Below are 16949 nucleotides of genomic sequence, written 5' to 3'. Positions count from 1 at the left end.
AGGAGCGATAGCTGAAGCCTATCACAGCTGATCTCTGTCATAGGCTGCCACTGGGAGGGATGGAGGGTTAAAAAAAAAGACATTTAATAAAAAAAAAAAAAAAAAAAAAATATTAAAAAAAAAAAAAGTGTAGCTAGCTAGTTGTGTGGCTCTGCAGCGAGGCCTTAAATCTGCAGTGGCCCTGTCAGAATTCTAGCGGTTTTATTTATGCAGGAAAAGCTGTCATATGTATGTGTTTTAAGTTTTAATGTTCTATGCAAAATTTCATTGTAAACTGTAAAGTTAGAGGACTTTTTTTTTAAATATTGCTCTGAGACATCTCAGCATATTCCAGGCTGTGAAGCTTATAAGATTATTCTAGTTACAAGAAGACAAAACATTCTTTGTTTATGCTAAGAAGCATCTTTCAAATGTCAAGGTTATAAGATAAGTGTAGTATGTGGAAGACAGAAAACAAGTTTAAACTCACATTACTGCAGCAGACAAATATATATACACATTTTGCTCAGTTATTACATATAAATATTATGAATCTAAATATTAATAATCAGTACAGACCTTCTAAAGAAAGAAATAGTTATTGTTAAACCCTATAATTATAAATAATAGAATGTATTACTGTGAAATACATTTAAAAGCTGGATTCTACCAGTGATAGATGAGACAGTAAAACATTCTCGTGAGATTGTTTTGATTCTGGAGGATTGTTGACATGTACAAGGCTGCCTCAGCTAGCTGAACACTGATAGCTGATAACACATGGGCCTCGATTCACAAAGCGGTGATAACCCAGTTATCACGCCTAAAAGACTTTAGGCGTGATGACCTTTTCACCACTGAGTTATCACCGATTTTTCCTGCTCTTCGCGCGAAGTTACCGCGCGTAAGCGCGTTCGCGCGTACGCGCGTGAGAGCGCGCGCAAAGTCCCATAGGGCTTAATGGGAACTTCGCGCGAGTTTCTTCTTATCATGCCTAAAGTGACTTTAGGCGTGATAAGGGCCTTTTCACCACGGTGCTAACACTTTGCACCGCTTGGTGAATCGAGCCCATGATGTTTTGGGAACAGGCCTCAATAAAATATAAAATAAAAAGAAGGGGTTTTCCCAATTAGTTAAAGATGATTCAATACTGACATCTGCCGGTTGAAAATATTATATTTATATATTCTTAAGAAAGGCAAATATGTAGAAAATGATTTTATATTATTACAATTTAATATGCAATTATATTTTTATATGATTAAGATGTTTTAAGAATAATTATATAATAAGCTTTATATTTAAATAAGTATATTAGAAGCCCTGTATGTTTCAATAAGCCTTAAATTGCTGAAGATTCTTACAATGTCAACCTGACCAATCTTATGTCTGGGAAAGAACAGACACATTCCGAACCAATTAGCAGAAGGACACATTATCAGAAATGCATCATAAATGACATTGTTTACTGTTTGGAAGTTCAATGTCTGGGGCAAAAAAGTCAACCAGCAGACAAGATGGCTGGTGACGTCCATTTTTAATCAGCTGCATCAGAAATGACCTAATCAGAATTAATTAAACAATAATATTATGATTTAGGTATTCAAAACATGATAAAGCATTGACACTTGGAAGCTTTAGCCAATCAGAACCTGGGATTTAGGGAGATTCCAGATTAGGCAGCCGTATTGCATCTAATCACTATAAAAGTAGGAGCTGAAAGCTCATAGCTTGCAGAAGCCCAACAATCTCCTGAGAAGACACATGAGGCAGAAGCTACCTTCCCACTAGTGGTTCTAGATGCTGAAGAGATGACAGAGAAGGGGTAATATGCTTAATATTCTGGTGATTTACTTTATTAATTTTTCAGCATTAAGTTCTGATAAGATGTTAGCAAGAAGTAAATATTTTTATGCTATTTTTTAAAGAAGATTACTACAAGTTTTACACAGCTACTAGATACACAGCTATTGATACAGATGAGGCTACTTTTGATCTTATTGTACATAACACAGAATGTGCTTAGAAGATTGATGATCGCTTGGCTATAAAAGCCTTGATGAGATGGAATGATGTTAGAAGGAAACACTACTTGGAACTGTTCATATTTTGAATATATGCTGTATGATAAGCAAATACAATTTTTTATATAAAATTATACACTGAGTGCTCTGATTCATTTCAAGGTACACCGTCAATCTATAATTACTGTTATAGAGGGTTCAGACCCCACTATGACAGATTTATGTGATCGCAACCCTTTAAAGGCTGGTCCTTTACTGAGTTAGCAATCTTGAAAAAGGCAAGAACCGCTCAGGTATTTGACAGCCCAATTTGTCAAAAAAGGCCCAGTCATTTGGGGGTTTTAAAGGGAAGGTTCAGGGAGGGTGGGTAAAAAATGAAAATCAATTTCCACTTACCTGGGGCTTCCTCCAGCCCGTGGCAGGCAGGAGGTGCCCTCGCCGCCGCTCCGTAGGCTCCCGGTGGTCTCCGGTGGCCGACCCGACCTGGCCAGGCCGGCTGCCAGGTCGGGCTCTTCTGCGCTCCAAGGCCCGGAACTTCTGCATCCCACGCCGGCGCGCTGACGTCATCGGACCTCCTCCAGGCTCTACTGCGCAGGCGGCTCGCACACTGTTCACGGAGACAGTCTCCGTGAACTGACATGGAAAGGCCGTTTCTATGTAATAACCACTTAAACCCGCCGCCGCCTATCAGTGTTAGGCTGTCCTTAAGAACATTATTGCAATAGTGCAATATCTGGTTATCTCCCGATTCACTAAAATAGCCAAGCAAATGAGACAAGAGTTGGAAATGCTTGCCAATGGTGCTGAAGATAAACATTTCTCAAGAGGTATAAGTTACAAATGTCCTTTCTGTTCAATGCCCAATTCAATGACACATCTCAGAGTTCTCCTTTAATCCCCAGCAGAAGACATTGGGCAACATTTGGTTTTCCAGTCTTACCGGAGTCAGTGATAACCGTGACAGACACACTCAATTTCCACTCCAGCATGTCCGTCTCCTGCTTGAAGTACTTCACTAAGTCTTTTCTTTGCAGAGAAGCTTGGCCTTCTCCATCTGATATCTGAAAAATGGACCAATCAGGAGACAGTTGTATTTACAGACAGCAATTTTATAAAATCATATGAGCATGTTATTACACACATTACTGGTGTGCAGGTGCACTTAAAGCAAACCTATAGTGCAACAAAAAAAATCTAATTTGATAATGATTTATATGTGTAGTAGAGCTAAAAAAAAGAGAACATTGGTAGCAAAGAAAAGATTCTCATATTGTTTTCTGGGGCAGGAAGAGTTAAAACGCTTCAGTTATTATCTATGCAAAAGAGCTTCTCTGAGCTATTGGACCCACTGGGTCAAATACAGTCCTATTGCACCTTAACAGCTAAGAAACAGTGAGAGACAGCTGGAGATAAGATTTCACAGCAGGAAAGTTTAAAGGGTCATTATTTCTGCTTTGCTTTATAGCTTAAAAGACAGCGTATGGTTACTGTGACCGAATGATGCAATGTTATTAAAAATAAAAGGTATATAACAGAAAAATACAAATATGAGACTCTCTTCTTTGCTACTAATGTTCTATCCATTATTTGTAGTACACTATCTCATAAAGGTTTTTTTTTTTTTTTTTTTCGCTTCTGGTTTGCATTAAAGGAATACTATTGATTCACATATTTTTTTCAATTGACATGGGAATTGTTTGGGAAGTGCTGCTAAGTACTGGTGTATACATTTTAGTAGCAACTTCTTTGTTTACTGTTAGCAAAATACATTCAAACTTTACTGACGCCAAAACTGACAGCAGACTGAGCCATGAGGAGAGGGGAAATTCCCCTCACACTTGATCAGTTAACTCTATGTGTAGCTCTGTGTGTGACAGAGAAGAGAGCTCCCAACAGCTGCAGCTCCTGTGTCCTGTGTTTCTGACTGACGTGTCTGAAGAGAGAGCAGAGGAAATGTAACTAATTGTCACAGCTTTTCATACTGTTTTTGCTTTCAGAGTTTGATATGTTTGATATTTGCTTTCTGTAGTCTGATATGCAACTCTGGCTGTGCATTGAAGCAGACACCCCTTCTGCAATTGATTTGTCCCAATATAGCTAAATCCTACTCACAATAAATTACAGCTTTTGCCTCTGATATTTAACATGAAAAGTAGGAAAATGTTTACACAGCTACTTAGACATTATTTGCACACTGTCATTTTAGAACACTTGGGTATCGATAGTATTCCTTTAAAGAGACACTGAAGCGAGACTAAATCTCGCTTCAACTCTCATATATAGCAGGGGCACGTGTTCCCCTGCTAAAACGCCGCTATCCCGCGGCTAAACGGGGTCCCTTCACCCCCCACCCACCCCCCGCAAAAGTTGGTCGCAAAGTTGGTTGTGAACTTTGCTTCCTGGAGGCAAGGGCTAACGGCCGCAGCCCTGCCTCCAGTCGCATCTATCAGACGCGCATCGCCGCCTCTCCCCCGCCCCTCTCAGTGAAGGAAGACTGAGAGGGGCGGGGGAGAGGCGGAGACACGCGCTGACAGACGCGCGTGGGGCAGGGCTGCGGCGGTTAGCCCTGCCCCAATGCGGAAGCGCTCCCCCGCATTACGGAGGGGATTTGGGGGGACAGGATGCTAGATGTGTCCCCAGTGTTAGGTAGGTAGCCCCCTCCCAAGTATAGATTGCCTGATGAACCCCCAGTGTTAGGTAGGTAGCCCCCTCCCAAAGTATAGATTGCTAGATGTGCCCCCAGTGTTAGGTAGGTAGCCCCCTCCCAAGTAAAGATTGCCAGATGTGCCCCCAGTAATAGTTAGATAGCCCCCTCCCCAAGTATAGATTGCCAGATGTGCCCCCAGTAATAGATAGCCCCCTCCCAAGTATAGATTGCCTGATGAACCCACAGTGTTAGGTAGGTAGCCCCCTCCCAAGTATACATTGCCAGATGTGCCCCCAGTAATAGATAGATAGCCCCCTCCCAAGTATAGATTGCTAGATGTGTCCCCAGTGTTAGGTAGGTAGCCCCCTCCCAAGTATAGATTGCCAGATGTGCCCCCAGTAATAGATAGATAGCCCCCTCCCAAGTATAGATTGCCAGATGTGCCCCCAGTAATAGATAGATAGCCCCCTCCCCAAGTATAGATTGCCAGATGTGCCCCCAGTAATAGATAGATAGCCCCCTCCCAAGTATAGATTGCTAGATGTGTCCAGTAATATGTAGGTAGCCCCCTCCCAAGTGAAGATTGCCAAATGTGCCTCCAGTAATAGATAGATAGCCCCCTCCCCAAGTATAGATTGCCAGATGTGTCCAGTAATATGTAGGTAGCCCCCTCCCAAGTAAAGATTGCCAGATGTGCCCCCAGTAATAGTTAGATAGCCCCCTCCCCAAGTATAGATTGCCAGATGTGCCCCCAGTAATAGATAGCCCCCTCCCAAGTATAGATTGCCTGATGAACCCCCAGTGTTAGGTAGGTAGCCCCCTCCCAAGTATACATTGCCAGATGTGCCCCCAGTAATAGATAGATAGCCCCCTCCCAAGTATAGATTGCTAGATGTGTCCCCAGTGTTAGGTAGGTAGCCCCCTCCCAAGTAAAGATTGCCAGATGTGCCCCCAGTAATAGTTAGATAGCCCCCTCCCCAAGTATAGATTGCCAGATGTGCCCCCAGTAATAGATAGCCCCCTCCCAAGTATAGATTGCCTGATGAACCCCCAGTGTTAGGTAGGTAGCCCCCTCCCAAGTATACATTGCCAGATGTGCCCCCAGTAATAGATAGATAGCCCCCTCCCAAGTATAGATTGCCAGATGTGTCCAGTAATATGTAGGTAGCCCCCTCCCAAGTATAGATTGCCAGATGTGCCCCCAGTGTTAGGTAGGTAGCCCCTCCCAAGTATAGATTGCCAGATGTGCCCCCAGTGTTAGGTAGGTAGCCCCCTCCCCAAGTAAAGATTGCCAGATGTGCTCCCAGTGTTAGGTATCCACCCCCCAGTATAGCTAGCTAGATGTGCACCTCGTATTAGGTAGGTCCCTCCAGTGTTAGCTGGGGCGTAACAATAGACACGGCAAGTAATGCAGATTCAGGGGGGGGGGGGGCAAAAGCCACAGGGGGGCTCTGTGGGGGGAGAAGTTTCTTTTCCCTGTCTTGAGAGACTTAAAACTAAGGGCACAGAGAGAAAAAGCTTTCTGCTCTCTGCACAATTGTTCTAAACACTGCATCTGCTCAGCCACTGTTAAGGAATCATACTAAGTTTTGTGTACAAAGATTTGTATACAGTCCCTATTCAGTGTTCAGCAGGGTCTTGTGTACAGTGCTGCTCTACCCCTCCCTCCCCAAGTGCTGTGTACTGTATTGATGCTTGAGGAATCTGGGCACTGAGAGAAAACGCTTTCTGCTCTCTGCACAGTTCTAATGACTGCATCTGCTCAGCCACTAAGGAATCATAAAAACGTTTTGTAGACAAAGATTTGTAGACAGTCCCTATTAAGTGTGCAGCAGGGTCTTGTGTACAGTGCCCAGTCCCCAACCTCTCTACCCCACCCCAAGTGCTCTGTACTGTAGTGATGCTGGAGGAGTCTGCAGAGCCAGTTCTGCTCCATCAGAGGTGAACTGAGAGAGTGTTCTGCACACCATGTTTGTATGTGTGAAAACATGCACATTTATCACAGAAGCTAATGTAAGCAATTGTGTGCAGTGTTTCACTGCTGTCAGTTTTTATCTGCATGGGGAAAACACATTCAAGTGTGGTGTGCACTAGCCAACTGAATAACATTGGTTCCCAGTCTACCTGTGCAGAAAGCGAGGAAGAGGGGCACCCAAAGTTTTGCAGGGGGGCAAGTGATTTCTAATTACACCCCTTTAACCCTTTCCACTATAGCTAGCCAGATGTGCCCCATTACAAGGTTTCCCCATCCCCAGAATGCATAGCCAGATGTGCCCCATTAGGTAGCCCCCATACCCAGCATAGATAGCCAGATGTTCCCTCCCATTTCCCAGTATAGATAGCCAGATAGGCCCCATCTCATAATGAGAGACACCACTAGAGGGCATCATAAAGATGAGATGTTGAGTGTGACTAGTGATGGGCGAACACCTGGATGTTCGGGTTCGGGAAAGTTCGCCGAACATGGCCGAGATGTTCGGCATGTTCGGGCCGAACCCCGAACTTTCCGAACATCCAGCTTTTGGGGGCCATATGGGGTCGCAGGCATAAGGGGGGAGCATGCCCCGATCGCGGGGGGGGGGGGTCGGAAATTCCCCCCACCCCCTCCGCTAGCGCTCCCCCCTCTGCCCGCTTCCCCATTCAAAAGTTTAAGCAAAGTACCTGTAGTGGATGGCCTGGCAGTGGGCGGCACTGTGGAGTGAGGAGGAGGAGTCCGGAGAGTGACAAGTTGAGGGAGGCCGGGCAGCGGGCGGTTCAGCGGAAGTACCCTTGTGGTACTTCCGCCCTTTCTCTGACCTCACGCCCGCTGCCCGGCCTCCCTCAACTCGTCACTCTCCGGACTCCTCCTCCTCACTCCACAGTGCCGCCCACTGCCAGGCCATCCACTACAGGTACTTTGCTTAAACTTTTGAATGGGGAAGCGGGCAGAGGGGGGAGCGCTAGCGGAGGGGGTGGGGGGAATTTCCGACCCCCCCCGCGATCGGGGCATGCTCCCCCCTTATGCCTGCGACCCCATAGGGGGGCAGTATTCGGCCGAACAGGGCCCTGTTCGGCCGAACAGGGGCCCTGTTCGGCCCTGTTCGGTGGCCATTAGAAGTTCGGGGCGAACCCGAACTTAAAAGGCCGAACACCATCAGGTGTTCGGCCGAACGCGAACATCACCCGAACAGGGTGATGTTCTGCAGAACCCGAACAGTGGCGAACACTGTTCGCCCAACACTAAGTGTGACACACAGAGCTGAAGAGGGATCCCAGCAGCACTGACAGGCTAGGCACAGCTGCCTGCAAGGCTGCAAATGGCTGGACGAGTGAGGGGGCAGGGAATGGCCCCTGGAGAGGATAGGGTGGCACAGGCTATGCCTCCTGAGCCTTGAACAAACCCTGGAGGGAATAGAGGGAGTATATAGCAAGGAAATGAGCAGCGCTACTTAAAAACAGACTAGTGCCCACCTGCAAAAGAGTGCAAGCCCCACTTGTGGGGTCGAATACACACCGAGCAAGCGAGGGTTCAAGGTGCGTTTGTAGTTCCTGGGGGGGCTCAGCGCATCTCTGATGGAGGCCATTCGGAGGCGGCCTGGTGTTGCGCTGATCCACCTTTTGCGCAGGGAATAGAGGGACACAGGCGATGCCTCCTGAGTCTCAGACTGGCATGGGCGGACAGAGGGGCACAGGCTATGCCTTCCGAGCCTCATACTGGCCTGGGGGGACAGAGGGGCACAGGCTATGCCTCTTGAGCCTCACACTGGCTGGGGGGGAGGAGGAGGGGCACAGGCTATGCCTCCCGAGACTCATACTGGCCTGGGGGGGGGGGACAGAGGGGCACAGGCTATGCCTCTTGAGCCTCACACTGGCCGGGGGGGAGGAGGAGGGGCACAGGCTATGACTCCCGAGCCTAAGACTTGACCTGGGGGAATGGAGGGGCACAGGCTATGCCTCCCAAGCCTCGGACAGTGCCTGGGGGGACAGAGGTGCACAGGCTATGCCTACCGAGACTAAGACCGGCTGGAGGGATGGAAGGGCACAGGCTATGCCTCCCAAGCCTCGGACAGGGCCTGGGGGGGACAGAGGGGCACAGGCTACACCTACCGAGACTCAGACCGGCTGGGGGGGGATGGAAGGGCACAGGCTATACCTCCCAAGCCTCGGACAGGGGCTGGGGGGGACAGAGGGGTACAGGCTACACCTACCGAGACTCCGACTGGCTGGGGGGGACTGAGGGGTAGGCTATGCCTCCTATGGCTCGGATCAGGCCTCGGGGAGAGGTATTGGCACAGGCTATGCCTCCCGAGCCTCGGACCAGCTTAGGGGGGGACAGAGGGGTACAGGTTATGCCTCCTGAGCCTCGGACCAGCTGGGGGAATAGCAAGGCCTGGAGGGGATGGGGCGATGTGGATATGACTTCACTCCTCTACACACCAATTTGGACGGTTGAAGAACCGCTGATAGAGCAAAGGCTGATTTTGTTTTTTTTCAGCACATTTTGGGTGCGGAAAAACTTGGTTTATACTCGAGTGTACGTGGTAATTGCTGTCTCCAGTTCAAATCTGCCACCTCTGAGAGTCTGGAGGCTTTGGATGTCCCATAGTACTTCTGAAGATGGCGCATCATACTGGGCATGTACAAGAGCGCGCTCACGTATGCAAAGTACGGAGCAACGCCTCCTCGAAAGCACTCGGGAACATGAGTGCTTCTGAAGGTTTCTGATGATCTCTGAAGCTGTATTTGACCAGTTGGTTGAACACATGCAACAGGGGTGACAATGCTGGAACATGAGGCCCGTGAGAGGGACAGAAAGGCCCATTTGCATCCAGAGCATTCCCTCTCTGCACTACTGTTGTAAGACAATTGTGTTGTCTTTAGATGCCAGAGTTTAATATTTCCCCCCTGCATACATAATTCTAGAAGCCATGGTCCCCTAGATATTAGGATTAATCAGCCATGTGCCTCAAAATTAAATACGTAACATAAATAGTTACATACTTTCAGATAAAAGAATAAATTATATATAGGTCTAACACGCGCTAGTAGCGTGTTAGACCTGTATATAATTATCTTTTAGCAACCTACTGAGAGTTAAAGGGATCCTTCTGTCTCACACGCTGCTTAATTGTTAGGAAATCCCCTCCAGCGCATGGTAATCTATTTTCTTTTTTTGCACAAAAGAATAAATTAGTAACGATTCCAGATAAAATAATCAAACAATTCCTTTCCTCCAGATCAAAGACTCAAGTAGTAACCAGGGCCGGATTTGAACTTTTTGCCGCCCTAGGCCAACTATCGCCAACTGCCCCTAATGCCCCCCCTTCCCCCCCCCCCACATCACTTTGTTGTCTCACCTTCCCTGGCTGTAATCTCCCCAACAGGCCCATTTCCAGCGCCGGATGGAGCTGCAGGTAGAAGGGCGATGCGGCGGTCATCATGTGCAGACTGGCCTGAGGGAATTGGGGAGATTTCCCCCCAACCGCATCTTCCCCGGAGTTCAGGCGCCCCTGTCCTGTGTCCCTGTCAGCAGAATTGAATGTACGCAGCGGCTAGCGCTGCTTTAGTCTCATTGGCTCCAAGCTTCAATGATCTGCCACTCAATCTTCAGCAGCCGCTTGTTACGGGTTCCTCTGCACTTGATTACACGTGAGGTGCAGAAGACTGAGTGATAGAGAACGAGCGGTTGCCGTGGAGGATGGAGGCGGGGCAGATCATAGCAGCCTGGAACCAATAAAACTGAAGCATTGATGGTCCCTGCATGCATCCTATTTTGCTGACAGGTAAAAGGGAGAAGTGAGATTGAGTAGCACTCCTGTCTGGGGAGAGGAGGGGGGAGTGGAAGCACCCTGCCTCTGCCTCTGTGCTGGAAGCACCTCTGCCTCTGTGCTCAGCACCCACTGTGGGGAAGGGGGGGGGGGGGGTTTGAGTACACCTGTCTGGGGAGGGGGTTGGAAGCACCTTTGTGCACTCCTGCTGGGGGGTAAGGACCCCTGCCAACAGGTGAAAAAAGGGGGGGCAAACACACCTGTGCCCAGTACACAGCACCCAGTGTGTGTTTGTGTGTGGGTGTGGGGGGGGGGGGAATGGGGTACTGCCCAGTACCCACTGTTTGGATGTGGGGGTAGTTAGGAAGGACCTCTGTGCCCAAAACCTATTGTCTGCTGGGAGGGAGAGCATCTTTGTGCCCAGTATTCACTGTCTGGGGTTGGGGGCAAACACCCCTGTGCCCGGCACCCATTGTCACTCCTGTCGGGGGGGAGAAGGAAGCACCCGGCACCCACTGTAGTGCTATGCTGCCCGCTCTATCCCTGGCTATACTGGGAACAGATGCCTGGCAATACTGGGAGCATCTACCTATGTCTGGCTATACTGGGAGCACCTATGCCTGGCTATACTGGAACCTTCTATGCCTGGCTATACTGGGAGCTCCTATGCCTGGCTATACTGGAAGCTTCCATGCCTGGCTATACTGGGAGCTTCTATGCCTGGCTATACTGGGAGCTCCTATACCTGGCTATACTGGGAGATCCTATGCCTGGCTATACTGGGAGCTTCTATGCCTGGCTATACTGGCAGCACCTATGCCTGGCTATACTGGAAGTTTCTATGCCTGGCTATACTGGGAGCTCCTATGCCTGGCTATACTGGGAGCTCCTATGCCTGGCTATACTGGGAGCTCCTATGCCTGGCTATACTGGAAGCTTCTATGCCTGGCTATACTGGGAGCACCTATGCCTGGCTATACTGGGAGCTTCTATGCCTGGCTATACTGGAAGCTTCTATGCCTGGGTATACTGGGAGCACCTATGCCTGGCTATACTGGGAGCTCCTATACCTGGCTATACTGGGAGCTTCTATGCCTGGCTATACTGGGAGCTCCTATGCCTGGCTATACTGGGAGCTCATATGCCTGGCTATACTGGGAGCTCCTATGCCTGGCTATACTGGGAGCTTCTATGCCTGGCTATACTGGGAGCTTCTATGCCTGGCTATACTGGGAGCTTCTATGCCTGGCTATACTTGGAGCTTCTATGCCTGGCTATACTGGCAGCACCTATGCCTGGCTATACTGGCAGAACCTATGCCTGGCTATACTGGGAGCACATGCATGGCTATACTGGGAGCTCCTATGCCTGGCTATACTGGGAGCTCCTATGCCTGGCTATAAAGTTTAGAGCCAAACATTTTTTAGTAGAGAAATATATATATTTACATAGAAAGAGAGAAAAAGTCCTAAAAGAGGGACAAATGAGGAGGAAAGAGGGACAGAGGGACAGGGCTCCCAAAGAGGGACAGTTGGGAGCTATGATCATGCCACCCAGCAGTAAGCCCACAGCTGTATGCACTCTTCTCCATCTCCAAGGCTAGTCCTCTTTTCCTCCGGCTCCACCAGTAAACACGACACTGCACGCATGAGGCCGCCAGACTCGGTCCATCCACAGCTGCCCTGCATTAGAGATTAGAAAAAGCAACAGGTGGCTGTGGACAGACCAGGTCTTGCTGTCTTTGCCTCATGCATGCAGTGTCATGTGTACTGGGCTGCCCCTCACATAGCTCGGCTCCGCGCCACCACCACTGTTGGTGCTGCCATGGCCCCCTGTGCACAGTGCCCCAGGCCTCGCAGCCAGGATCTTTTATCCCTCTCGTCAATTCAGTTATCGCGCCCCCCCCACCACCACCAGCCATTAAAAACACAATAGTGACAGCCAAGCCACTCCTCAGCCACGCTATTGGCTACCTGGGCGTTTGTCAGCAAATGAGCGTGGGGAGTGGCTGGCTAGTGACAACAGAGAATGGAGAAGCAGCAGAGCTGCGAGTGTCCGGATTTAGGAAAAAAAAATGCTTCAGTTTTACCTTCAGCATCATTACTATAATTACTTGCAAAATTAATTTCACAGTAGTAGGAAATTCGAAACGGACCAAAGCATAAACAACGCATGTGCCGTCACAGTCCGGAATCTTCCACTGTAACTCCAGCCTTAGCGTACATTTGCCTATATACTTGTATGCTTTAAAAAGAGGTAATAATCTGAATAGCACAATTACAAAAATAGCTTGCATATTATAAATTTAGCTCATTGTGCGTACCGTAACTCTCCTTAGGGTGTCTGGTAAGCTTCTCCTCTCCTCGTCTTTCTTTATGGAAAAGAGCACATAAGCCACACCTTGCAAAGGTTTCCCATACAGGTAACTAATGAAAGAAGCAATTAACATAATTATAAACTTTCCACTTCTTACATACAGTATGTTACATATTAGATCACACACACATTTCCTGATTTTACCGCTCACTAGAACACATACACCTCCTGTACAGATATCACTGATCACTAGACACACACACCTCCTAGACAGATATCACTGATCACTAGACACACACCTCATGTACAGATATCACTGATCACTAGACACACACCTCATGTACAGATATCACTGATCACTAGACACATACCTCCTGTACAGATACCACTGATCACTAGACACACACACCTCCTGTACAGATTTCACTGATCACTAGACACACACCTCCTGTACAGATATCACTGATCACTAGACACACACCTCATGTACAGATATCACTGATCACTAGACACACACCTCATGTACAGATATCACTGATCACTAGACACATACCTCCTGTACAGATACCACTGATCACTAGACACACACACCTCCTGTACAGATTTCACTGATCACTAGACACACACCTCCTGTACAGATACCACTGATCACTAGACACACACCTCCTGTACAGATATCACTGATCACTAGACACACCCCTACTGTACAGATATCACTGATTACTAGACACACACCTCCTGTACAGATATCACTGATCACTAGACACACACCTCCTGTACAGATATCACTGATCACTAGACACACACACCTCCTGTACAGATATCACTGATCACTAGACACACACCTCCTGTACAGATACCACTGATCACTAGACACACACCTCCTGTACAGATATCATTGATCACTAGACACACACACACCTCCTGTACCTATATCACTGATCACTAGACACACACCTCCTGTACAGATATCACTGATCACTAGAACACACACCTCCTGTACAGATAGCACTGATCACTAGACACACACACCTCCTGTACAGATATCACTGATCACTAGACACACACACTTCCTGTACAGATATCACTGATCACTAGACACACACACCTCCTGTGCAGATATCACTGATCACTAGACACACACCTCCTGTACAGATATCACTGATCACTAGACACACACACCTCCTGTACAGATATCACTAATCACTAGACACACACCTCCTGTACAGATATCACTGATCACTAGACACACACCTCCTGTACAGATATCACTGATCACTAGACACACACCCCTCCTGTACAGATATCACTGATCACTAGAACACACACCTCCTGTACAGATATCACTGATCACTAGACACACACCTCCTGTACAGATATCACTGATCACTAGACACACACACCTCCTGTACAGATATCACTGATCACTAGACACACACACCTCCTGTACAGATATCACTGCACACTAGAACACACACCTCCTGTACAGATATCACTGATCACTAGACACACAAACCTCCTGTACAGATATCACTGATCACTAGACACACACCTCCTGTACAGATATTACTGATCACTAGACACACACACCTCCTGTACAGATATCACTGACCACTAGACACACACCTCCTTTACAGATATCACTGATCACTAGACACACACACCTCCTGTACAGATATCATTGATCACTAGACACGCACACCTCCTGTACAGATATCACTGATCACTAGACACACACCTCCTGTAAAAATATCACTGATCACTAGACACACACACCTCCTGTACAGATATCACTGATCACTAGACACACATCTCCTGTAGACCTGTACATCACTGATCACTAGACACACACACCTCCTGTCATGGGCGGACTGGCCCGGGAGGACGGGGGCCGGATTCCCCCCGGGCCGCCGCCTCCTCAGGCATCCAGGGCCGGCTGCGCAGCACTATTTATTTGTGCCGTCATAAATAAGTTTTGCAGTGCTGTGGCCGATCAATCTAAAGCCCCGCCCCCAGCAGTAGCTCTTCACTCATATCGGGCTGCAGTCCAGGGCATTGGGTGAGAGAACTCCTGCTCCTCCCCGAGCCTGCCCCGAGATTGGTCATTGGCTGGATGCACTGTGGCTTCCAAACTCCACCCCCAGCCCGAAGATGCACTGTGCTGGGGGAATTGCAGAGACCCCAGGAGGAACCACCGCCAAAATCACGGCAAAGCTCCGCCCCCAAATTGCCGTGAAGCCCCGCCCCCAAATTGCAGCAAAGCTCCGCTCCCAAACAGGAGCAATTATTTCCTGCAAATGCAGAACTCTGGAATGGTGAGTGAGATATATCAACCTCCTCTCCCCTACAAACTGTATTGGGGGTGTCCCTGTCTCCTGTCTCCTTCTCTATCACTAAAACTGTCAACGTCAGGAGGCTCACTGGCTTACTGTGGGTGGGGGGCTCTTTGGTAATTATGCTCTAGGACAGAGGTTCCCAACCAGTGTGCCGCGACACATTTATGTGTCGCGGCAGCACCAGCTATGTGTCGCCGCTCTCTGCTCCCCCTGCTCGTCTCCCCCGCAGATCGCCTTATTATCTTTGCAGCGGCCGCTCTCCCCTCTCCAGCGCATGTATTTATTCAAGCAGCGTATCTCCCGGCTGCTCTGTGTGTGATGCGCAGGAAGCATGGCTCGGTTACCATAGTAACGGCGATACATATCGCCGCTACAGGAAGCCGCTGCCCTGCTTCCTGCGCATCACACACAGAGCAGCCGGGAGATACGCTGCTTGAATAAATACATGCGCCGGAGAGGGGAGAGCGGCCGCTGTTAAGGTAATAACAGCGGCGGGGGCGGGCAGGGGGCACCACCTACCCATACTGGCTATACCGGGGCACTATACTGACTATACAGGGGCACTATACTGGCTATACTGGGGCGCTATACTGGGGCACTATACTGGCTATACTGGGGCACTATACTGGCTATACTGGGGCACTATACCGGCTATACTGGGGCACTATACCGGCTATACTGGGGCACTATACTGGCTATACTGGGGCACTATACTGGCTATCCTGGGGCACTATACTGGGGCGCTATCCTGGGGCACTATACTGGCTATACTGGGGCACTATTCTGGCTATACTGGGGCACTATTGTGGCTATACTGGGGCACTATACTAGCTATACTGGGGCGCTATACTGGGGCACTATACTAGCTATACTGGGACACTATACTAGCTATACTGTGGCACTATACTGGCTATACTGGGGCACTATACTGGCTATACTGGGGCACTATACTGGCTATACTGGGGCACTATACTAGCTATACTGGGGCACTATACTGGCTATACTGGGGCACTATACTGGCTATACTGGGGCACTATACTGGCTATACTGGGGCACTATACTGGCTATACTGGGGCACTATACTGGCTATACTGGGGCACTATACTAGCTATACTGGGGCACTATACTGGCTATACTGGGGCACTATACTGGCTATACTGGGGCACTATACTGGCTATACTGGGGCACTATACTGGCTATACTGGGGCACTATACTGGCTATACTGGGGCACTATACTGGCTATACTGGGGCACTATACTGGCTATACTGGGGCACTATACTAGCCATACTGGGGCACTATACTGGCTATACTGGGGCACTATACTGGCTATACTGGGGCACTATACTGGCTATACTGGGGCACTATACTGGCTGTACTGGGGCATTATACTAGCTATACTGGGGCACTATACTAGCTATACTGGGGCACTATACTGGCTATACTGGGGCACTATACTGACTATACTGGGGCACTATACTAGCTATACTGGGGCACTATACTGGCTATACTGGGGCACTATACTGGCTATACTGGGGCAACTAAACTCCCTATACTGGGGCAACTATGCTAGCTGCCCTCACCAACCCCCCCCCCCCCCGTGATTGTTACTGAGCCCCTCAGTGTGCCTGCAGCATCAGCAGATTGTCACTGAGCCCCTCAGTGTGCCTGCAGCATCAGCATATTGTCACTGAGCCCCTCATTGTGCCTGCAGCATCATCAGATTGTTACTGAGCCCCTCATTGTGGCTGCAGCATCAGCATATTGTCACTGAGCCCCTCATTGTGCCTGCAGCATCAGCAGATGGTTACTGAGCCCCTCATTGTGCCTGCAGCATCAGCAGATTGTTACTGAGCTCCCCACCATTGTGCCTGCAGCATCAGCAGATTGTCACTGAGCCC

The 16949-nt window shown here is 48.7% G+C and overlaps 1 protein-coding gene across 1 annotated transcript in view; it reads right to left on the bottom strand.

Moving 5' to 3' along the window:
- The window catches only part of LOC137562605 (venom factor-like), a 316987-nt gene that overhangs the window by 251302 nt on the left and 48736 nt on the right, over nt 1-16949 (bottom strand). The window contains exons 8-9 of the mRNA XM_068274109.1: nt 12721-12823; nt 2944-3064 (exon numbers count right to left, since the gene is read on the bottom strand). Of these exons, the coding sequence (XP_068130210.1) occupies nt 2944-3064; nt 12721-12823 (224 nt within the window). The remainder of the gene's footprint in view (nt 1-2943; nt 3065-12720; nt 12824-16949) is intronic.

The sequence above is a fragment of the Hyperolius riggenbachi genome, chromosome 3 (assembly GCF_040937935.1).
Source record: "Hyperolius riggenbachi isolate aHypRig1 chromosome 3, aHypRig1.pri, whole genome shotgun sequence".
In the NCBI taxonomy this organism is placed as follows: domain Eukaryota; kingdom Metazoa; phylum Chordata; class Amphibia; order Anura; family Hyperoliidae; genus Hyperolius; species Hyperolius riggenbachi.
The sequence above is the reverse complement of the archived record's forward strand: the minus strand, read 5'-3'. Positions and strand labels throughout refer to the sequence as shown.